This window comes from Scyliorhinus torazame, chromosome 17, assembly GCF_047496885.1.
Source record: "Scyliorhinus torazame isolate Kashiwa2021f chromosome 17, sScyTor2.1, whole genome shotgun sequence".
NCBI lineage: Eukaryota > Metazoa > Chordata > Chondrichthyes > Carcharhiniformes > Scyliorhinidae > Scyliorhinus > Scyliorhinus torazame.
The window spans coordinates 42,940,976-42,966,126 of record NC_092723.1 but is presented as its reverse complement, the minus strand read 5'-3'; the positions used below and the strand labels follow the sequence as shown (position 1 = coordinate 42,966,126).

Sequence of the window (25,151 nt, the reverse complement as noted above, 5' to 3'; positions counted from 1 at the left end):
AATGGGACTAAAGGTAGACACGTCTCCTGGCCCTGATGGGATGCATCCCAGAGTGCTAAAAGAGATGGCTAGGGAAATTGCAAATGCACTAGTGATAATTTACCAAAATTCACTAGACTCTGGGGTGGTCCCGGCGGACTGGAAATTAGTAAACGTGACACCACTGTTTAATAAAGGAGGTAGGCAGAAAGCAGGTAATTATAGGCTAGTGAGCTTAACTTCGGTAGTAGGGAAGATGCTGGAATCTATCATCAAGGAAGAAATAGCGAGGCAACTGGATGGAAATTGTCCCATAGGGCAGACGCAGCATGGATTCATAAAGGACAGGTCGTGCCTAACTAATTTAATAGAAATTTTTGAGGACATTACCAGTGCGGTAGATAACGGGGAGCCAATGCATGTGGTATATCTGGATTTCCAGAAAGCCTTTGACAAGGTGCCACACAAAAGGTTGCTGCATAAGATAAAGATGCATGGCATTAAGGGGAAAGTAGTAGCATGAATAGAGGGTTGGTTGGTTAATTAATAGAAAGCAAAGAGTTGGGATTAATGGGTGTTTCTCTGGTTGGCAATCAGTAGCTAGTGGTGTCCTGCAGGGATCAGTGTTGGGCCCACAATTGTTCACAATTTACATAAATGATTTGGAGTTGGGGACCAAGTGCAATGTGTCCAAGTTTGCAGACGACACTAAGATGAGTGGTAAAGCAAAAAGTGCAGAGGATACTGGAAGTCTGCAGAGGGATTTGGATAGGTTAAGTGAATGGGCTAGGGTCTGGCAGATGGAATACAATGTTGACAAATGTGAGGTTATCCATTTTGACAGGAATAACAGCAAAAGGGATTCTTTAAATAATATTAAAACATGCTGCTGTGCAGAGACCTGGATGTGCTAGTGCATGAGTCGCAAAAAGTTGGTTTACAGGTGCAACAAGTGATTAAGAAGGCAAATGGAATTTTGTCCTTCATTGCTAGAGGTAGGGAGTTTAAGACTAGGGAGGTTATGCTGCAATTGTATAAGGTGTTAGTGAGGCCACACCTGGAGTATTGTGTTCAGTTTTGGTCTCCTTACTTGAGAAAGGATGTACTGGCATCTGGAAAGGGTGTGCAGAGGAGATTCACGAAGTTAATCCCAGAGCTGAAGGGGTTGGATTACGAGGAGAGGTTGAGTAGACTGGGACTGTACTCGTTGGAATTTAGAAGGATGAGGGGGGATCTTATAGAAACATATAAAATTATGAAGGGAATAGATAGGATAGATGCAGGCAGGTTGTTTCCACTGGCGGGTGAAAGCAGAACTAGGGGGCATAGCCTCAAAATAAGGGGAAGTAGATTTTGGACTGAGTTTAGGAGGAACTTCTTCACCCAAAGGGTTGTGAATCTATGGAATTTCTTCCCCAGTGAAGTACTTGAGGCTCCTTCATTAAATGTTTTTAAGATAAAGATAGATGATTTTTTGAAAAATAAAGGGATTAAGGGTTATGGTGTTCGGGTCGGAAAGTGGAGCTGAGTCCACAAAAGATCAGCCATGATCTCATTGAATGGCTCGAGGGGCCAGATGGCCTACGCCTGCTCCTAGTTCTTTATTATTGGGGGGCGAATGCTGAGAAGGTGCAGGGTTGGGCAGCGAGCCAGTGGCTTTGTGGGTGAAGATGGAGGCAAGTTCTAGTAAGGGGTCAGGGATCCAGGCGCTGGCAGCAGTGCCGCTCCTGTTCGCCCCAGGGAAATATTTGCGGAGTCCAGTGGTGGTGGCCACACTGAAGATTAGAGGCAATTTCGGCAGCACTTCAGGGTAGGGGTCAACATGGATGCTGATCCGAGGGAATCATGGGTTTGAACCAACGAGGATGGATGCTAGGTTTTGGGAATGGGAGGAGCAGGGTGTGATGGAAATGAAGGACATATTTCTAAAAAGGCGGTTTGTAAGTTTGGATGAGTTGGGGGAGAAGTTCGGGATAATGTGGGGGGTGGTTTTCAAGTACAAGCAGGTGCAGGATTTCGCAAATAAGGTTTTGCCGACTTTTCCGGTGGCAATGCCGTCCTCATTGTTAGAGGGGGTGCTGTCGGTAATGGGGCTGGAGGGAGGGTCATCACAGTGATCTCTGGCAGGACAAGGTGTCGTTGGAGGGCATTAAGGTCAAGTGGGAGGAGCTGGGATGGTGCTGGAGGAGAGGTTGTGAAGAGAGTACTGCGGACAGTGAATGGCTCAACCTCATGCGCGAGGCTGGGGTTGACGCAGCTGAAGGTAATGCATAGAAAGCACCTAACGAAGTCGAGGAAGAGCCGATTGTTTGAGTTGGAGGACATCTGTGAATGTGCCGGAGGAGTCCGGTCAACCATGGACATGTGTTCTGGTTGTCGGAAGTTGGAGAAATCTTGGAGGTTGTTCTGCAGCACCATGTCAGCGATCTTTGCTGCTTTCTTCATGCTAATAAAGGTAGATTGAAGCACTGCAGAAAGTAAAGATTTAAAAGGATGTTGCCAGAATTTGGAGGATCCAACCATCTCCAAGATTATGAGTAGAGAATGGGAATTCAGAACAATGGAACATCAATAGAAGATAACTAAAAGATCAAATAAATAAGTTAGGAGGGATTTCTTTACCGAGAACAATAATGTACCTCTGCCACGTGGAATAGTTGAGGAAGGTAGCACTGACATTTAAAGGGGAGATTGATACACAGATAAGTGAGAAGGGATGTGAGAAGAAAAAATTACAGTACAAAGAGCTTGGTCTCCTATTTCTTATCTACATGCTATTCCTCGGTGACATCAGTTCAAAAAGTTTGGCTTCACACAAGCTGATGAGACCCAGCTCTACCTCACAAGCACGTCTAGAACCCTCCATTATTGCTAAATTATCAGTCTGCTTATCCAAAATCCAGTAATGGATGTGCAGAAATTTCCTCCAAATTAAATATTGTGAAAACTGAACCCATTGTTTCCAATCTCTACTCCAAACTCTGTTCCCTAGCTACAAACTGGCAACAGTCGGATATTAAACCTGTCTGTCCATCTAACATCTTCCTCTCATTGTAATCTCATACAACCCGCAACTCTGAGATAGCTGCACTCCTCAAATTCACATATCTTGAAGACCCCCAATTTTAATTGTTCCATCACCTTAGTTCCTGAGGCCCTAAGCTCTGGAATACCATCCCTATACCTCTCTGCTTACCCCCTTTAAGAAAATCTTAAAATCCCACCTCTTTGGCCAAGCATTTGGGTCTCTGACCTAATATCTCCTGATGTGGCGCTAATCATTTACAGATACCATATATTAAGCCCTCAAAATGGTGTTCTGGACGTAGAGAGCAAGATGTTCTCAGTTTGAAGTTCTGTTAATTTCAGAAACAGAAAGACTACAACTCTCAATCTCAAAAGCTCTTTGGAAGTAAAACGAGGCTTGCAGGAGTGTTTGAACCAATGTATTGGAGAAAGCATAGAATAGATTTACAAGAATGGTGCCAGGTATGAAAAACTTCAGTTATAAGGACTCACCTGATGAAGGAGCTGCGCTCCGAAAACTAGTGATTCGAAACAAATCTGTTTGACTAAACCTTGTGTTGTAAGACTTCTTACTGTTCAGTTATAAGGATAGATTGAAGAGGTTGGTACTGTTTTTTTTGGGAGAGTAGAAGGCTAAGTGGAGATTTGATATAGGTGTTCAAAATTGTGAAGGGGCTGGACAAAGTAGGTGGCGAGAAGCTGTTCTCACTTGTAAAAGGATCAAGAACAAGTGGGCACAGATTCGAAGTGAAGCAAATGTGATGTGAAAAAAATGCCTTTTCCACACAGCAAGTGGTTTGGATCTGGAATGGTCTGCCTGGAAGTGTGGAGGAGACATGTACAATTGAGGCATTCAAGAGGGCATTAGATGATTACCTGAACGAAACAATCTGCAGGGGTAGGGGAAAAGGCACAGTCATAATGCTCATTTGGAGAGCCGTGCCGAGACAATGGGCCGCATGGCGTCCTTCTGCACCATAACAATTCTGTGGTTCTACATTATTCTGGTGAAAGACACTTTGCAGAAGAGAAAAACAATTGCTTAGATATTGCAAACAATGTAATTAATTTCAACAAGCTCCTTCCAGATTTCATTGAACTTTTAATTATTGATGAACAAATAATAGACCAAAATTTGCTGTTGAAATAACAGTGAAGTTAATAGCACTGTTATTTATGTGCCAGTGGCACAGCAGCTTCGGTGATTCAGGTGGTTCAATGCAGATATCCAAAACATGCTCCACTTTTCATTTCACAAAAACAGCATCTCACTGTCTTCCTCACTATTTAAATGTAATGCAGGGTGAGAAATTGGTGTATTTGCTCGAACTAAAGTCCCTACAGAAATGTGAAGTTTTCATTTCAAGCCCAAGTACCTTTTTAATGATGTAATAAGTACGAGACATTGGCCATCAACCTCTCTGGTACTTAAAAGTAACTATTACAAGTGCAGTGTCTCATTCCTTCAGGTTTTAATTGATATTGGTAATGCTGAAAATAAAACATTTAATATTTTTACTCTTGCTTTCTATCTCACGTTATAATCTTTCCCTACCTTTATTTTTCTCTCTCTCCCTATCTGGGAAGCATATTGTCAAAAGATAGTTACTGCCATATAGAAATCAGAACTAGACAGCAATGGGTAAAGAATGCATTTTCAAACCTAAAGAATTGGTCTTCAAAAGAATACGTAAGGATCTTAAGAAAATAATTATTAAGACTGTGATTTGGATTGCCTTTTTGTACAGGGCTGAGGCGTGGGCCATCAGACAAGTGGACATCCATTAAATTAGAAAGATGTGAAACGTGATTCTGGAGAATAGAACAGGGCAGTTTGAGAGAATGCAAGAGCAATGAAACAAAATCATATGTGATAGTAAAGAAATATTCTTCTAAACTTGAGTTGAGGCACATTATTGGGGCAGAGAAGAGGAAGCTAGGCGTGCTTATGTGTTATTACACAGAGGGTGGTGAGTGCCAGGAACGCGTTGCCAGGGGAGGTTGTGGAAGCAGATACATTAACGGCGTTCTAAAGGCATCTTGACAAATACATGGATAGGATGATTATAGAGGGATACAGCTCTAGGAAGAGCTGAGGGTTTTGGCCAAACGTGGTATCATGACCGCTACAGGCTCGGAGGGCAGAAGGGTCTGTTCCTGTGCTGGACTGTTCTTTGTATTTTGTACATGAAGGTCACAAAGTGTTGCTAACTGAAGATGTGGGCATCCTTAGATAGGAGAGAGTATACTGCAACCATTTAAAAACAACAGTTCCACCATTTTACTGGAGAAATTGAATTCTTCAATTTCACACTATGGAATTGCCATGTGTAACAGATATTACAAGGACAACAGAAGCTATTTTTCAGGCAGAGAAACTGCATATGTTACAATTCAAGGTCTATTCTACAATGTGTAACAAGGTACCATTGTGATACCCCCAGTAAGTCTGCTGATAGCAAAAGGGAGATGATTTAATGGCTACTAGATATTGGACCACCAATATCACTAATTGCAAGACAACATACATGCCTTTGTAATGATTGGATAGTTTAATTAAGCATGTGGACCTTTAATGTGATTGGTCAAGTACTCGCATATACTATGCATGATAAAAACTTGATTGATAGTCATGATTGGACATAGATAACTAGTACAAATGATACATTAACAGCGTTCAAAAGGCATCTTGACAAATACATGGATAGGATGGGTATAGAGGGATACGGCACAAGGAAGTGCTGAGGGTCTTGGCCAAGGTTAGTATCATGACCGGTACAGGCTTGGAGGGCCGAAGGGTCTGTTTCTGTGCTGTATTCACCTTTGTTCCTTCTTATTGCCTGATATTCTAGGATATCTACTATATCTCCAAGGTTGAATGATACATTTCTGTCCATTTATCAGTGAAAATTATGAATTATTGTCCTTGATTACTATGGAGTAGTTTCCACTTTCGGCATTCAGTGATTCCAGTGCAAATTGTACCTGTTTTGAAAGGTTTTCCCTCCTCATCCTTCCGGGTTTCCAATCAAACTCATTTGCACATCACCAAACATAAAACCTGCCCTGACCCAGTGCAATCAGGCAGCATTTTAAGTTGCAATTTATTTTTAAAAGAACATTTTCTTTAAAAATATATCCCTTAATTTTTGCAAGAGCAGAAAGCAGATAAAAGTCTGATTAATACAATTGACAATTAATCTATCACCAAACATAAGTATTTGAAGTCAGTGATGATTCAACATTTGTAAGTAACCAGATTTTAAATTGCTGATAATGACTTCAAAATAATAATTTCAATTTAGAATGGGGCACATCATTCATGCTACCTTCCACAATTATTAATTTAACTGGAATTTTTAATTAAACTCAGATATTTAATAAATTCACAAACATTGTTTTAATATTTTATTAAACTCCGAGAACTTTTAGTTCTGAAAACTACAAAAAGATTAAAAACCCATGCCCACATAAAAAAACCTCTACTGAATGCTTAATATAAATGGACTATTAAGTTTTAACATTTGAAAGCAATGAGCCATTTTTCTCTTTTCCAACCAAAGCCTCCATCCTGATAACTGCATAGAAATAGTGTTAAGTTGACCTCTGAAATCAGTAAAAGCATGCAATAATTAATAGACTTCAATTACTGTTTTCAATACTAAGAAGTTTAACTTCCTTACTGGGAGCAGTTTGGCACATTGCAAGCATAGTCCACTAAATTAGAAACAAAATATAAACGATTAAAAAGTTCATTTATATACCAATACAATAAGAAACTGCAATTTGAAATATTTTACTTAATGTAGTATTCTTTTTGTTCATGCATTATCTTTTAAGATATATATATGCTAATTTAACCACTTATTTCTTCATGCAAAAGAAAAAATATTTAAAAAGAATCAAGGATTCACAATAAATGCTGGTGTATTCAATCCTGCGAACGAATAAATAGAAAAACCTCTAAAAGAATTATAAAACTCAAACACACTGCTTGCTATAATTTTCATTACCAAATAGCTTTCCTAATAAACATTCCCAGTTGTCTTCCTCTAATATGCGAAACAATTAAGTTGCATATAAAATACATGAATAGGTATTTGTTAAGTCAGAAAGTTGCAACTCAACCATCAGTTTTGATCAGGTATTACATAACCACATGAAGCTATTTTCATCCTTTAAAGTAGAAAGGGATGAGCTTGCATTTTAAGAAATAAAGTTAAATAAGAAAATACCATTTACAAATAGTCTGAGCTACCTAACTGTGGATATTTCCTTTATACTTTGCTGCTAGAGTTGAAAAACAGAAATAGAGCAAATGTGCATATAGAAGAGGTCAGTTATACACAGCTGCAAGGGAAAACTGATATGTACTGAAGTTATAAACCTGTTTACAAAGAGTGTATTTGTTATGGACAATACGAAAGGAAATATACCCCAAAATGTGTAAAATAGTTTAATTGTATGTGCATATATATATTTATTAAAGCTGATTAGTAAATCAAAATGAATGATAGTACAGGACGGGATCAGAATCTGAACAAGTGTTTTAAATCTAGGCCGACAATAATTGAAGCCCCCTTACATAGAAGGAGTAGTTCAAAGCTACATATCATTTTATTGCTGTCAGCTTGAAAATCTTTCTTTTTCTGGCCCTTTTTGTATAACCACATACTGTGCATGTCCTCTAGCTGTTTGAAGAAGCAAATGATCTGCTTCTATATTTCTACCAATTTTAATAAATACAGCTATGGTGCAGTGTTTCTGTTACTAAACTTGTAATCCAAAGGCCTGAGCTAATAATTCAGGAGACCGAGAGTTCAAATCTCACCACGAGAATTGAATTGAGCTTAACTTGGAAACTGAAAACTGTTGGAAGATTGTCACTCCTGTCAGAAGAAAAGCTGCCATCTACCCAATTTGGACTATATGCAACTCCAGTTCCTCAACGTTTGGTTGACTCTTAGCTGCCCTTTGCAATGGCATAGTAAGCCACTTAATTGTATTAGGGATGAACAATAAATGCTGGCCTTGCTCGTGACTCCCCCATCCCAACAATGAATAATAATTATTTTAAAAACTGTCTACAGCAACAGCAGGATGGTCCAAGATACTCACTGATTTACTCTTACTTCTCATGGAGTAGCACGTGCCTTCAAATGGCCCAGTTAAGATCAATTGCTGTGTGGAGGACCTCAGACACAAACATATATTTGTTTACTGCGTGGTAAAAGGGTGCTAGTAGGCCAATGCACTGCAGCAATAGGTTGGCGCACAATTTCCCTATTTCATACATCCGAGTTATTTATCATATTGAGTCACAGAGGGATGAAGGCTGTGTCCACCTCCACACTAAGAAATCCTCTCCATTTATTCTCTGAGTCTCGGTACGAATTCGGGATTCATTTGCTTCAAGAAACACAACAGCCTTCTGCCAGGTCTTCTTCAGCTTTTTCCTGATGCAAAAGAAAGTTGAAAAATAAGGTTTTATCAATTTAGTATTAAAATTTGTTTTCTGTGGAATGGGCCTAGGTTAGGGTGCAGAGATGATGGGCCGAATGGCCTCCTTTTGCACTGTAGGGATTCATGTCTTAAATAAGTTCTGTTGAGGCAAAATAGACATGAAATTGTAGTCTTGGCATACGATTTACAAGCAATCCTTGGAGTTAGGGCACAACTGGTTCCTGAAAACCACGTTGTAAGTTGGAACGTTTAAGTTGGAACCAATTTCCACAAAGGAGCAATGGTATTATAGGGGATTGGTTCCTGAACATGGGCTGAAAATCAATCATGGGATACCCCGGCCGTGTCAAATGCTCTCAACTGTTGCCCTGCCAAGTCGCTGAAGCGGCTGTTGATGCTTGCATGCCTTAGCACAAGTTCTTCAGTTAGTGTGGGGGATACAGTGAAGCAATTCCTCATTTTCAGTTGCCTGTTTAACCCTGAACCTTTGTTGAGTCTTAACCCTGAACCTTTGTTGAGTCTGAGCGCATATTAAATACAACGTAAGCATATAAATGCTTTAAAATTGTGATGGTTGTGCTAAATAAAAACTGACATTGGCTCACAGGTGGATTAACAGAATAAAATACTTGTATCCAACTTAATAAAGACGGCTCGACCTAATAAAGACAGTATAGAGCCAGGAGGACATAGAGAGATGGGTGTTGCACAACATCAATGCGCACAGATGAATGTGCTGGCGTTGCCTCATAAAGTCAAAACCAACATTATAAAGCTGAAACAGTGTGTCAATGTATAAACATTGTAAGAGCCATTCATCATAACTTGAACGTCATAAAGTCAAGCACTGCCTGTATTCGTCTGTACTATTTTTTTCTCTTTTGTGTAGTGTCACGTTATTGCTTTGGTATTTTTATGGCTAACTACATGATGGAAATGCAGTCAGTGGGCAACTTATATGAAAGTGAGAGAAACTTTTACACACAAAACAAGAGCATGTTTTTTCAGTTGAAAGTAGTAGAAAGGGAGGCGCGGTGATGTTTGGTTGCATATACCAGCAGATTTTTACTTTTTTGGTTAGGATCATTGATGACAGTGATAGTCACAGTAAAGGCAACCTTTTATCTGCGGCAAATAACGTGAATGGCATAGTAATTGACATTCTACTGTTTTCTCAATGTGCCTGGCAAAAATAAAACATTTGTCGCATGGAAAGTCAGTCTGCACGATTAGTATAAATTAAATTATCACTCCAATACCAAAAAAAATACTTAAATTTTGGGTTGTAGCAGTAGCTCCAATAACATTTTTATTTTGATGCAGAAATATTGCTACATTGCGAATAAGATTAATCAGCAGGACACAGTGAAAGTTGAGACCCAAATGAGGTTTAGTTGATTTAAATATTGTGAAGCAGGTCAAAATAATAAACATTTGATGAAAAAAATAGTCCACATTTGATCTGCAAGTGTGCAGACATCCATTTGTATGTGGGAGTTTAGAAAGACAGGTACATGGAACAGTCAGACAGAATTATTTTCTTGTAATTTAATAACATACCTGTCCTCTGGTTGAATCAGTGTGTCACGGACATGGGGAACAGGTACATAAGGTATGAGTTCCAAATCCTTTTCCCAGTCTTGATTGTGAGCACGAACCACACCTGTTTTAAAAATTAAGTTAACTTTGTGAACCCAAAAAGCTGACATACATAATTACAAGACAAGGGCATTAGCTGAAAGACATGATATGTATTGTTGGCACTGACTATTTGATGAAATACGGTTCTATGATTGTTAAGATATCCTTGAATATTGACAAAAATTGTGATTTTGCAGGTGAAACTCTCAAGAGCATGTGTCAACAAGGTATTCTTCTGGAATCAATGCCAAGCTGAATCATATCCTCACGTATGTTCATATTGAGGATGGACACTTTGAATGATAATAAGAAGTAGGAACTCAAGCCAATTCTTCCCCAAGCTAACTTAGAAGCATTGACACAGAACTATGGAGTGACAATCACTGTCGGACTGATATTCCGCTTCTTGTAACTTACCTTAGTCTGGACCTGCATATTTGGCCGGACTTCCAACCCACACTTGCTGAGAAATGTGCTGTATAGCTGCTCCTGGTGCCTCTTCTGAGCAGTGCAGCAGGTCCAGGGAAGTAAAACTATGCCCCCTTTTTACAGCACCATCTGCTGTAAACCAGTTAAGTTTAAAGATCCCTGCCATTCTGACAGGAGAGAGAGAAGGGAAATGTAAGTGGATGGAATTAGGGTGGGTTGGGGGTGGGGGAGAGTTGGTTGGTCGAGGGTCAGGTGGATGAAGAGGGTGCCAGTAGTTGGGGGCTAGTCAGGGCTTGATGTCAGGAGTAGTGTTTGATTGGGGAGGAGAGAGTTGGGTGGCCGAGCAGGGGGTGACCAGTTTGGGGGGGGGGGGGGTGAACACTCCACCGGGTGGGGTGGAGTGGCTGACAGGTGAACATTGCTATGGGTTTTGGAATACTTTGACACTCCAGCTGATCTTTTTTGTGTTTTGCTGGTTTTACATCTATTGTGAAAAACTCTATGGGTCGCAACTTCTGAGCTCAAGGGCATTGTATTTGGAGGGTGGGGATACCCTGGAGATGTGGTGGGGGAACCGCACCTAGAGGTTCCCTAGCAAGGTTTGCGCAGCAATTGCCTGGAAATTGCAAACTTCCATGGACAATTGCCCTGCACTGGGATCCACTCAAAAATACAACTTAAATCAAATCCTTAGATGGTTCTGACCGTCTTACATCAATAGTTACCCAGAAGGGGTTTGAATAATTAAAACCAATTCTCACCTCTGGGTAATTACTGTAAAAACCCAAAATGACCACCCCTCCTCTATAAGGGACACCCTCCTCACCCTCTCCAACCCACAGGGTACACGCCCTTCTCTCCCCCAACCCACAGGCCTCCCACTGCCTGAATACCTCATCCCCCCTCCCAAGGGAGTATACCTCCCAAAGGAAACACCCCAACCTACGAGACTCCCCCACGCCCTATGGGGACTCTTAACGCCACCCTCCCAAACCAGGCCCAATTCTCTCCACCTTCCCGACCTACGACTGATCTGCCCTCGACGCTAGGCTCCAGAGATGCATTGTGCTGTCCAGGTCTCGCCTGGCCTGAGTTGGAAGATTGGGCGAGTTAGGTTGTCTGGATTTCAAGGTTCAAGGAGTGACACAATCTGGCTAAATTGCCACTCTACTGGATGTTAAAACCCTAAGTAAATCCATATAAAGACCATGGTTAGTATATGTCAAAAAGCTCAAGTCTGCATGGTTCTAGCCAACCAAGAAGCGATCCAAGCAGCCTAAATCTTGAAATCGAAGTTTAAACTATGCACCTAAGTACCAGGGCTGTGTTTAAGTTGGGATTCGCAATGGGTCCCTCACGTATCTTTGGGGTACCGCCTGTGTCTCACTATCCGTAACCCGGTAGATCTGGGCTATTGATTAAAAATATGGTGATTCTATTCATGCCTGGATGATATCAGGTACCTCTCACTAACCTGATAGTGAACTTAGGACTTTTCTGACATGTATGGTTTACTGGATAGACTCATCGAGTTATCAAAGCATTTTCCAATAATGCTTTTAAAATAAATTTAAAATATCATCTAATTCAAATGCTCAGTTTTACAACTATATTGGGACTAGCTTAATTTGCCATCCACCACTAAGCAGAAAGAAACTATTTTCCAGCCACTTTAACTCTATGTCATTACCAAGAACTGTGACATTACCAGTATAAGAGTTTACAGTTTTCAAGTGAGAAACTGAAAGCATGAGAAAAAGAACATAGGTGCATTTGTGCCAACCACAAAACAAACACATTGCCTGGTAAGTTACATTTATCTGAACACTCACACAAACATAAGCAATCACTCATAAACACAAATATTTAAAATTTTAGCAACATCATACAGATTTTGTTTTTAGCTTCATTACAGTGTTAATGTAAGCACATTTGTGACAATAAAGATTATTAAAGATTATTAAGTACCTATGATTTTGTTCACCATTTCATATACAGCTTGTTGTTGTTCTTTCATTTTCTTCATTTGGTACTTCAGAAGAAGCAACATAATCCACAAAAGGCTTAAAACTATAAAAACACAGAAAAACTCATTAGCTCACAAATTGTTTTTTTCAGATTTTTGTAATAAATTGATTGAGCAATTGTGCATTCTACAATAAGAATGAACTTTAAAGATCCAACTCTGGTTTCCTTTGTCTACTTCCTCAGTTCCACTGTCCAATTGCAGCTTCCAGCTATCCTGTCTCTACCCTCCAGAACTCTTTCCTTAAAATCCATCCACATTATTTCCTCGTTCTCCCATAAAAATCTCCTGAAACCTAGTTCTTTAACCATTCTTTTGGTCATCACTCCTCTCTTCTGCTGCTTGGGTTACAGGTGTTATTTATATCTGTATTGTTGCATTAGTCCTTACAATAGAATGTAAGGGTTCAGATAGAACTTTACAAACAATAGTTAAGCTATGGCTACTATAAACAACAGTGGTCAAAATCATTAAAGACTGGCATACTTACAGGATATTCATCTGCAAGTAGGTTTTAAAGAAGCTTTTAATGACCGAGGGATCAGGGATGGAATTATAGTGCTAGGAGAAGTGAAGGCTGTGATTTGGACAGTGACGGCAGAGTACTATGGTGTGGTGTAGTGTAGCGGTTATGTTACTGACTGGGTAATTGAGAGACCAAGACTAACAATTCAGAGAACCAATCCCACCAGTTTAAGAATCTGGAGTCAATTTTTAAAAACTCTAAAAGTAAAAGGCTGGATTGTTGTAAAAACTCAAATGGTTCAGGAATGTCCTGTTAGCGAGACAACCTGCCATACTTATCTGATGTATATGTGGGGTCGGTGTTACATACTAATGCTCTGTTCCACTGGCAGTAGTAGTGCACTAAGATTTAATTTTGTGTTCAGCCCGTGAGCGGACTACAGGTGTGCTTTGTTTATAATGCAAACAAAACTTACATAATTAATTTAAAACACTGAGCAAAGTCAATAGGATTAAAAGAACAAACCTGCATTTCTTTAGTGATTTTCAAAACGTCATGATGTTTCCTATTTGCGTCCCAGTTAATAAATTGTTTGAAGTTATAATTAAAAAAACTGTTGATTTGTCGATAAATACAGCGGGCATAAACAGCAACAAGTTGCTTTGGGATTTTGACAGCCTAGATTCTGTGTGCAAATTCTCGAGTCAGGCATTAACACATCTGCTGACTCAGTTAGGAATATTATCATTAAGTCAAGCTGACACTTTAGTGGTGGAAGTTATGTGGAGGCAGACCAAGAGAAAGGGGAAAGTCAAAATGTAGAGGAAAAACAGAAAAAGAACAAGAGAATTTTGGCATACAACTTGTATACAAGGGCAAGCAAAGAACTTTTAGTAATGCAATATGGAGCCTAGATATTGTCAGTTTGGTAACCTCGTGCAAAAAGCTTTACTAATTATTGAGATTATCTGTTACTTTATATAACAAACTCAAAGTAGATTTATTGCTACAATGCAGCAGTGATTTTACAGAGGTATCATATATGATTGTTTTGCCTCAATAATGAAATTATAGAGGTGAGGTGACTTGAAACAATTATTGATTTGTTTCAATGAACAGAATATGACCAGTGTTTTTCATTCCATGCGTTAAAATAGCTGGAAAGGTTTGTTAAGATTAAACAATTTGAGTAAGAAGTATTGAAGATGAGGTAACCTTCAGAAAATAACAAATGCATTAAGATACCGCTCATTTTCCCACATATATCCAAAATGCAACATAAGATTTGGATTTAGAGAGTGATTCCTGTTAGTTTCTCATTAAAAGTAATCACGAGTGCTCCTCTTATCTTGCATCGTGAGCTTTTTTCGATGATTATCTTTTTTGAGGATCGTTACCAAATCTGTCATGGTTCTTGGTTTGAGACAACTACATTTACTATGGGGCCGACTATTTGAAAATCTGAAACAGTATCTTACATCGACACAGGTTGATGACTTCCGGTTGCGGCGATGCGGAGCTAAGCCGCACATTTCGGCGGCTCCTGCTAGAACAGACATTTGGGCTCTCCGGAGGAGCCCCAACGGAAATTTTTTGACCGATTCCCGTGTGGGAAGGTGAGAGCAAGGTCCCCCTTCCGTCATGTATGGAGGGGACCAGAAGTGGAGCGGGGGAAAAAGTGGCTTTGGAGCAGTGGCAGAAACGAGGGGGAAAAAACAAGATGGCGGAGGGCGGAGATCGAGCAGCATGGGGGCCGGACCAGCAGGAGTTTCTCAGGTGCTGCGTGGAGGAGCTTAAAAAGGAGGCGCTGGCGCCAATGCTGACGGCGATCGAGGGGCTGAAGGAGACCCAGAAGGCCCAGGAGGTAGAGCTCCGAGAGGTGAGGGACAAAACCAACGAGAAGGAGGACGAGATCTTGGGCCTGGGGGTGAAGATGGAGGCGCTGCACAAGAGGTGGGCCGAGAGATTCGAGGTCCTGGAGAACAGGTCAAGGAGGAAGAATCTCCGGATTCTGGGTCTCCCTGAAGGGGTGGAAGGGGCCGATGCCGGGGCGTATGTGAGCACGATGCTCCATTCTCTGATGGGTGCAGAGGCCTCTCCGAGCCCCCTGGAGCTAGAAGGGGCTCACCGGGTCCTGGCGAGGAGACCCAAGGCTGGCGAGCCGCCAAGGGTGATAGTGGCGAGGTTCCATTGTTTCGCGGACAGAGAGTGTCCTGAGATGGGCCAAGAAAGAGCGGAGCAGTAGATGGGAGAATGCGGTGATTCGAGTCTACCAGGACTGGAGCGCGCAGGTGGCAAAGAGGAGAGCTGGCTTCAACCGGGCCAAGGCGGTGCTGCATAGAAAGAGGGTGAGATTCGGAATGCTGCAGCCAGCGCGACTGTGGGTCACATATCAGGATCGACACCACTATTTTGAAACGCCAGAAGAGGCTTGGACCTTTAACCAAACGGAAAAATTGGACTCAAACTGAGGGTCTGTGGTTGTGGGGGAGATGTTGACTGTATACAGGGTTGTAAATATGGGGAAAGAATGTTTCACGGGTGGGACGATGGATGGGGATGGGGGAAAAGTTTTGATTGGGAGACTGAGAGGAATGTGGGCGCCGGTGCTGGAGGGAGGTGAGACCCGGGGATGGGGGAATTGGGATAAGGCCGCAACAGGAGCTGCGCCACAGGGGGAGGGGCTGGTTCAGGAAAGCGCGGGCTTTTTCCCGCGTTAGTGAATGGCCGGGGGGGGGGGGTGGAGGAGCGCAAGGAGGAGGAGGGATTTCCACACGGGGTGGGGGGGGGTCAACGGGAAGGCGGGGGAAGCCGGGGTCAGCTGACTTACGGAAGTATTATGGGGGGAGCAAAAGAGCTAGATCTGGATCTAGCGGGGGTGGGGTGGGAAATAGGGTTGCTGCTGCATTGGCCGAGGGGGAACTGAAAACGAGAGAGGTGGTCAGGGCGGGGGTTCCCCGTCTGGGGGACTGGAGGCGCGGGCATGGGACTGGCCTAAAATAGGAGATGGCTAGTCGGCAGGGGTGGGGGGAGGGGGGGAAGCCCCCCCAATCCGGCTGATCACGTGGAATGTGAGGGGCCTAAATGGGCCGGTTAAGAGGGCCCGTGTGTTCGTGCACTTAAAGGGACTGAAGGCAGACGTGGTCATGCTTCAGGAGACACACCTGAAGGTGGCAGCTCAGGTCAGGTTAAGAAAAGGATGGGTAGGACAGGTATTCCATTCGGGGCTGGATGCGAAGAATAGAGGGGTGGCAATACTGGTGGGGAAGCGGGTGTCGTTTGAGGCCAAGAACATAGTAGCAGACAATGGAGTCGATACGTGATGGTGAGCGGTAGGTTGCAGGGGACGTGGGTGGTATTGGTAAATGTATACGCCCCGAACTGGGACGATGCTGGATTCATGAAGCGTATGTTGGGGCGTATTCCGGACCTGGAGGTAGGAAGCTTGATAATGGGTGGGGATTTCAACACGGTGTTGGACCCAGCACTGGATCGCTCCAGATCTAGGACCGGAAAGAGGCCGGCGGCCAAGGTGCTTAGGGGATTTATGGACCAGATGTGGGGAGTGGATCCGTGGAGATTTGCTAGGCCTTTGGCCAGAGAATTATTTTTTTTCTCCCACGTACACAAAGCCTATTCCCGGATAGATTTTTATGTTCTGGGCAGGGCATTGATCCCGAAAGTGGAGGGAACGGAGTATTCGGCCATAGCCATTTAAGACCACGCCCCGCACTGGGTGGAACTAGAGTTGGGAGAGGAGAGGGACAAATGCCCGCTGTGGCGGTTGGATGTGGGACTGCTGGCAGACGAGGAAGTGTGCGGGAGTGCATTGAAAGGTATTTGGAGGCCAACGACAACGGGGAGGTGCAGGTGGGAGTAGTATGGGAGGCGCTGAAGGCGGTGGTCAAGGGAGAGTTAATCTTCTTCAGGGCTCATAGGGAGAAGTGGGCAGGGAAAGGGAGAGGTTAGTGGGGGAGATTTTAAGAGTGGACAGGAGATATGCAGAGGCCCCTGAAGAGGGACTACTCAGGGAGAGGCGAAGTCTCCAGACGGAGTTCGACCTGTTGACCACAGGGAAGGCAGAGGCACAGTGGAGGAAGGCACAGGGGTAGACGTATGAGTATGGGGAGAAGGCGAGCCGGATGCTGGCACATCAGCTCCGTAAGAGGATTGCAGCGAGGGAGATAGGTGGAGTCAAGGATGGAAGGGGAACTACGGTGCGTAGTGCGGTGAAAGTAAATGAGGCATTCAAGGCCTTCTATGAGGAGCTGTACAGATCCCAGCCCCCGGCGGGAGAAGAGGGGATGCGACGATTCTTGGACCAACTGAGGTTCCCGAGGGTGGAGGAGCAGGAGGTGGCTGCTTTGGGGGCGCCAATTGGGTTGGAGGAGCTGATTAGAGGACTGGGGAGCATGCAGGCAGGGAAGGCCCCGGGACCGGATGGGTTCCCGGTTGAGTTCTATAGGAAGTGCTTAGACTGTTAGCCCCATTGCTGGTGAGGACTTTCAATGAGGCAAGCGGGGGGGGGACCTTGCCCCCGACAATGTCGGAGGCGATGATCTCTTTGATCCTGAAGCGGGATAAGGACCCACTGCTCCTCAAAGTGGATGCTAAGTTGCTGGCAAAAGTGCTGGCTACGAGGATCGAGGACTGTGTGCCGGGGGTGATTCACGAGGACCAGACGGGATTTGTAAAGGGCAGGCAGCTAAACACCAATGTGCGGAGGCTCCTAAATGTGATTATGATGCCATCGGTGGAGGGAGAGGCGGAGATAGTGGCAGCTATGGACGCGGAGAAGGCCTTTGACTGAGTAGAGTGGGAGTATCTCTGGGAAGTGTTGCGGAGGTTTGGGTTCGGGGAGGGTTTATTAGCTGGGTTAGGCTCCTATATAGAGCCCCGGTGCTGAGTGTGGTTATGAATCGGCGGAGGTCGGAGTATTTTCGGCTGTATCGAGGGACGAGGCAAGGGTTCCCCCTGTCCCCCCTGTGTTTGCATTAGCAATTGAACCTTTGGCCATGGCATTAAGGGAGTCCAGGAAATGGAGGGGGGTGGTCCGAGGGGGAGAGGAGCATCGAGTGTCGCTGTATGCAGACGACCTGTTGCTGTATGTGGCGGATCCAGTGGAGGGGATGGTGGAGGTCATGCAGATTCTAAGGGAGTTTGGGGACTTTTCGGGCTATAAGCTCAATGTAGGGAAAAGTGAGCTCTTCGTGGTGCATCCAGGGGACCAGGGAAGAGGGATAGACGACCTACCGTTGAGGAGGGCGGAAAGGAGCTTTCGGTATTTGGGGATCCAGGTAGCTAGGAGCTGGGGGGCACTGCACAAACTTAATTTGACGTGGCTGGTGGAGCAGGACTTCAAACGATGGGACATGTTGCCACTCTCGCTAGCGGGCAGAGTACAGTCGATTAAAATGGTGGTCCTCCCGAGGTTTCTTTTTGATTTCCGGTGGTGGCGGCAACGCTAAAGATCTGGGGCCAATGGAGACGACACAGGGGTGCGATGGGAGCCTCGGTGTGGTCCCCGATCAGGGGTAACCATCGGTTTGTCCCAGAAAGGATGGACGGGGGGTTTCAGAGCTGGCATCGGGCAGGGATTAGAAGAATGGGGGACCAGTTCATTGATGGGACGTTTGCGAGCCTAGGGGCGTTGGAGGAGAATTTTGGGCTACCCCCGAGAAACACGTTCAGGTACATGCAAGTGAGGGCGTTTGTGAGGCGACAGGTGAGGGAATTTCCGTTGCAAGGTGTCGGCGATATACCAGGAGATGAAAGAAGAGGGCGAGGCTTTGGTAGAGGAGCTGAAGGGTAAATGGGAGGAGGAGCTGGGGGAGGAGATTGAAGAGGGTCTGTGGGCTGATGCCCTGAGTAGGGTTAATTCTTCTTCCTCATGTGCCAGGCTTAAGGTTATTCACAGAGTGCATATAATGGGGGCGAGGCTGAGTAGGTTCTTTGGGGTGGAGGACAGATGTGGGAGGTGCTCAGGAAGCCCGGCGAACCATGCTCATATGTTCTGGTCGTGCCTGGCACTGGAGGGGTGTTGCGAGAACTATATCTAAGGCGGTGAAAGTCCAGGTCAAGCCAAGTTGGGGGCTAGCACTATTTGGAGTGGCGGACGAGCCGGGAGTGCAGGAGGCGAAAGAGGCTGGCATTCTGGCCTTTGCGTCCCTGGTAGCCCGGCGAAGGATCTTGTTGATGTGGAAAGATGCGAAGCCCCCCAGTGTGGAAGCCTGGATAAATGACACGGCAGGGTTTATCAAGTTGGAGAGAATAAAGTTTGCCTTGAGAGGGTCTGTGCAGGGGTTCTCCAGGCGGTGGCAACCGTTCCTAGACTATCTCGCGGAGCATTAGATGCAGTTCGGTCAGCAGCAGCAGCAACCCAGGGGGGGGGGGGGAGGGGAGACATCTCTTTCGGGAGGGGGGGGGGAAGAAGGGTGGACGGGGAAGGGGGTTTTTCCTGGGGGCACTTGAGCAAGAAAATACAAAAATGTTCAGGAAAGTTGATATGTGCGGGAGGAATCCAATGTACAAAGTTCTGTATTATGTTGATTTGATATGTTTATGTCTTGCTATGCGACTTTTCTTTTCTTTTTGTTGTGGGGGGGGGGGGGGTTTGTATGATTGAAAATTTTGTTGAAAAATTCTCAATAAACATTTTTTTTTTTAAAAAAAACATCTACACAGGTTAATGACTTACCTAAAATAAAGATTAACATTCTGTGAAGAATAATGAAAACAGCATGACGGAGACGACAATGCAAATCCATCTGTGGACGAGTAGATTCAAGACAAGTCACTTGATCCACTGCAGTTACTACTGCTTCAGAATCTTTACCAACTAGCCTGTAACAAGATATGCAAAAAAAATATAAACTGGCAACTACATGAACTTTATTCAAGAGCATGGTGACAATGGTCACAAAGTTTTTAAATCACTCATATATAATATAGTGATTCAAGTCAATTATTCAAACTTGGCAGTGACAATCTTTATTAAAGTTAACTATCAAATGTGTTATGGAACTTTGACTGAGAGCACCTACAATTGCAAATTATTAGGCCACATCAAGTTAACTGACTGTTTATACCATGCATCAGGTAACTTGGGCATAATTTTAATCAGAGGCTTTTGTGACATACCATTTAGAGAACATATATAATAGAAACAATTTCCTAATGTTGCTAATATTTTCACCCATTCGAAGTTCAAACAATTATCAGAGTTCTTGATCAAAATAACCAACCATGCAGTCCCAGTCATTGCTTTGATAGTTTTTATGGAGGAAAGTTAACTTTAAAATCTTATCTAAAGTTTGCCACACAGCTTGACCTCATCAAGCTGTATTTGTTCTGTACTGTTTCCAATTAAAGAACAAAGATTACAAAGTAAAGTCTCATGATTGTACAAAGCAGATGGGATTTTCTTTAAAAAAATCAAAAGAGAAAATCTAAAATACCTATTTTTTGTCTTCTTGTTACATCATCAACAAATGCTCCCCACAGTAGAAGGGGTTGGTTCACTGATTTCTCCTCCTTTCTATGAGAAAGCATTTCAGTTGAAGCAGTGTCTTCCATGAAGACAGGACCTCAAACTAACAACTTCTTGTGTGCCACATCTCAAGTTCAAAACCACATTTTACTGATTAATTTTGCTGAACCCACAGCAGCTTCATTTTTAAAAAAGGCTAATAAAAAAGGAAATGTGCTAACTTCTTATCAATCCATCTAAATGTATGTTCTATGTTCTATTGCATTACTGTTAATTGTTCAAATACGCTTGTAAATATAAAAGATAATGCTCCAACTCTAATAATGTGGCACTTAAAATGCTGAGACATTTAAACATTGTGCCAATTATGAACTACACCGAGGACTTCCGGTGACGGTGGGCGGGAGGCAGCCGCACACTGGAGGACTCCCTTCGGGAACGGAATTTTCGGGGTCTTAACGCCCGGTCCCAGGGGCAGCGGAGGCTGCAAAAGCAGTAAGAAGGCACAGTGAGGTGAAATGTCCAAGTTGGGGAAAAGAACGGCCGTGAAAAAAGTGGTTAATGAAAGTCCGCCGGGGAGTGGAAAGGTCAGCGCGGGGACTGCAAGGAAAGCGGAGGCTGGGGCACCAGGGGAGGCCGCATTGCTTACGATAGAAGAAATGACCAAGGTGATGGCCGTGGAACTTGGAAAAACAGTTCACAAAGCACATGGAAGCGATGATAAAGGAGATGGGGCGGTATTGAAAGTGCTGGTGGAGGAGGCGATTGCCCTGGTGACAGCAGCGGTATCGAGCGCAGTGGTGGAGGTGTGGGCGCAAGGTGAGACACTGAAGGAAATGGAAGAGGCATTATCGCAGCAGTGATCAACTCACCTAAATGGGAAGGAGTTGCGGAGGGTGATTGAGACCAACAAGGTCTGCGAGCCAAAATGGAAGACCTGGAAAACTGATCCAGGCGACAGAATCTGAGGATTGTGGGTCTGCCCGAAGGAGTGGAAGGCCCGAGGACGATGGAGTATTCTGCCACGATGTAGAAAAGCTATTGGGGTAGGGGGACGATCCCTCCCAGTATGAACTGGATCGGGCTCATCGGTCGTGGAGGCCTATACCAAAGGCGAGTGAGCTGCCAAGAGTAGTGACTCTGTGTTTCCGTAGGTACAGCGTGAAGGAGAAGGTCCTGTGCTGGGCAAAGCAGAAGCGGGTGGTGTAGTCGGCTGGAGCTGGTATACGCATATACCAGGACTTTACGGTGGAGCTGGCGAGGAGGCGGGCTGCCATCAGCCGGGTGAAGAAGGCACTGTACATCATCAAGGTGCAGTGCGGCATAGTATATCCAAGGACTTTTATTTTGGGACGGCGGAAGCAGCGGAGGGGTTTGCGAAGGCAGAAGGATTGAGGCAGAATTGAGAAATGGTCGTGTACCGATGTAGCCTCATGTAACTTTAATTTTTTCACAGCATGATGGTGTATGTACTAAATGAGTCGATGCTGTATATATTTGAACAAGGGAAGAGATGGGGTTTTCATTTGCAATGATGGTTCTTTGGGGCTTGGATGTGTATGCGGGGGTTGTGTGCTAAAGGTGATTTCTTGGTTTTCCTGGGACCGGGCAAGGAGGGAGACCCGGGCGGGGGTCTCCACGCTGGCCGGTTTAAGCCGGCCAGTGAACGGGAGCGAGGTGGGGGGAGGGGCTGCGGCCATCGGAACCTGGTAGAACCGGCTCCGGTGAGCCTAGTCGGGGTCAAAAGTTGGGGGAAGGAACCGAGGTTGGGGAGAGGAGTATACAAGAGGAAGTAAGTGGAATCTGGGAGGGGGGGGGTCTACAATTCATGTGTGTCATTCACGGTACTCTTTCGGGGATTGGATGGCATTGAATGTTAGGGGGTTGGGGGGTGGACTCTATATGTCAATGGTTACCATCGGTGATTCCGGATTCCTTTTTTCCCCTTTTTCCCACCTTGGGAGGGTTTGTTTTATTTGATGCTTATATTGTCAGGTGGACCACTGTTTGGGATGGTGGGAGGATGGGATCGTTGTTGTTGATAAGGGGATTTACATTGTATTTGTTACCATCTACTGTTTGTTGGTGGGGTGTAAACTCTGAAGGAAATGTGAAAATGGAGAGTAAAAATATTTTTTTTAAATGAACTACACCGAGATTGCCATAATGGATTTAAATTTGGACTCTCGACATCCAGGAAAGACATTTTAATCCCATTTCATTGCTCTTAATTTGTATCCAAATTCTAACAGGGAAATATAAATCCTTCCAAAACACAGACATATAGCCAATGCAGATGTTTTCTTATTCATCTTGGTAAAAAAAAAGTGCTGGAATCCCATGCACAATTGTGAGATTGTGCTTTTTTTTCCTGCATTCAATTAGTTCCAACTAGAATTTGAGAGAAAACACAACTCACTTAATCCCAAAGTCCCGGGTACTCTGAATGATCCACTCAAGTGCCTTATCAAATTTTCCAGAATTTGGAACCTGAGAAGTCTGGGAAAGTCAAGAACACAAATGATGACTTCAAAAACAAACTTTCAAGCCCCTCTGCTAGATGGTCCTGCAAAAAATCTATTTTGTCATGGTTAAAATGGTATAGATTATTTTCAAGAGGAAATTTCAGGGTACAGAGATTTATGAATTCAAACCTAAAGTTAACATTGAACCACAGATAGTTTGAGGATAAGATTTCTTTGCTACCCTAGTTAATGAGCCTTGGAATTTCAGTGACAAAACTCAACATTTAGTAAAAATAATGGGAAGCAGTAGAAAGTGGTCTCTTATGAAATGTGGTGGCCAAGTGACACGCTCAGCATATCAAAATTATGCTGCTCAGGGAGACAGAAATGTTGCTCGATAACAAACAAGTTTCAAAAGTCACCAATCAAGTATTGTAGACACCAGTATTTACACATGCTATACAGAGCTACCACCTCTCAACCGTCAGGTCATTCAGAATTACCAGTAACCCCAAGTCAATGTGCCTGATTCATTAAATGAAGTTGCTGGGAAGATTCATTATTAGATCCATCCAACTGCAGAATTTAGGGAGTCCAGTAAAGTTACATTGGGATCGCCATTGATTGCACACATTCCATGTATCAGAAAGAAGCATTGCTAGCACATCTCTTAAAGGTAGCAGAAAATCAGCTACTGAAAGGATTTAATGCCAAGAATGTTCAGGCCAATAACCTAGAGCTGAGAATGCTTATGTTTCTTTCCTTCATGTGTGACAAGAGCAAATATTGCGAAGTTGTGCACTCCCAGATCACAAATTTTCATCCATTACCGTTAACAGATCAAAAATCACCGCATCTGAGTATGCACTCCTAGCACGTAGTATGGAATAGCAAATCTATATGTTTACCCCTCAATATCAGGAATGTTAGACACATGGAATGGAGAAAATGAAAAATGAAATTAAAAATTGCTTATTGTTACAAGTGGGCTTCAAATGAAGTTACTGTGAAAAGATGCTAGTCGCCACATTCCGGCGCCTGTTCGGGGAGGCTGGTACGGGAATTGAACCCATGCTGCTTCATTGAAGCTTACTTGTGACAATAAGCGATTATTATTAATTAATAATAAAGTAATCTTCTAAATATGCTTGTAACATTTCACTGGATGACAACACACGGCAGTATAATCAAGTTGTTTTATGTATCTATTCCTCGGATTCTGGCCAATGTACAACTCCAGTGGAATCAATCCAGTGGTAAGAGATCACCTCAGGGCAGGAGTCTACTTCTTCTCTCCTGAGGCCAAAGACTGATTCTGAGATACACTTGCAGCTTTTTTTTATTACTTTCAAATACGGTGATGTTACTTATGTGCTGACTTGAAAAGAACAATGATGTTTTTGTAGTGATTAGCCTAAAAGAGCAATTATAATAATTTTTACTGCATACTCAAACAATAACTTGTTACATTATTCTAATGTCACTTTCTTTCCTCTAACCTGATATTAATTCATATATGGAATTTTTATGCATAATGCCAATGTACACTAATAGTATTTGCATGAATCTCCTCTGTCCACTATTTTAAAAGACTATTAACTCATTCAAATTAAAATGAGTCAATGTTAACATTAACAGGTGCGCAAACAAATTTGTGATGAAAGCATTAACATTTATATGGTAATGTTGCACAGCTGAATTTCACCCAAATCTTTGTTACTAATTCCTACAGTCATGTTTCATTGTCCCATAAGCTGCATTTAACCTTTAAATGATTGTATTTAGTTTGAAAAATACCTTCAGTTAAAATGCATCACTTACTGCTAAATGTCTCTTTACTTCAATGACTGGCACACATTTGCTCTTTAGGGGATATTCAGATCCACATTCAAATTCACCTAGGAGTTCAAAAATTAAACAATACTTTAAATACAATCATCCACTTAATAACTAAATATGTACATTTCTAAGGGAGAGTCAAATGTCCCAAATTAACTGACACTTTAATGATAAGCATAAATCAATCTAAATGCACATTCTTTGATGTAGCATCTTATCATATGCTTCTGGAGATCCAAAGCATATCCACCTTTTATCCACAGCACGTGTTACTTCTTCAAAGAACTCCAATAAATTAGTTAAACATGATTTCCCTTTCACAAAACC

At 43.2% G+C, this 25,151-nt stretch overlaps 1 protein-coding gene across 1 annotated transcript in view; it reads right to left on the bottom strand.

The window, feature by feature from the left end:
• Window positions 1-5,537: 5,537 nt before the first annotated feature.
• The window catches only part of LOC140393847 (uncharacterized), a 42,829-nt gene continuing 23,215 nt past the window's right edge, over window positions 5,538-25,151 (bottom strand). The window contains exons 4-9 of the mRNA XM_072480371.1: window positions 24,807-24,883; window positions 22,940-23,019; window positions 19,729-19,874; window positions 12,508-12,609; window positions 10,030-10,132; window positions 5,538-8,462 (exon numbers count right to left, since the gene is read on the bottom strand). Coding sequence (XP_072336472.1) covers window positions 8,315-8,462; window positions 10,030-10,132; window positions 12,508-12,609; window positions 19,729-19,874; window positions 22,940-23,019; window positions 24,807-24,883 — 656 coding nt within the window. The 3' untranslated portion in view covers window positions 5,538-8,314. The remainder of the gene's footprint in view (window positions 8,463-10,029; window positions 10,133-12,507; window positions 12,610-19,728; window positions 19,875-22,939; window positions 23,020-24,806; window positions 24,884-25,151) is intronic.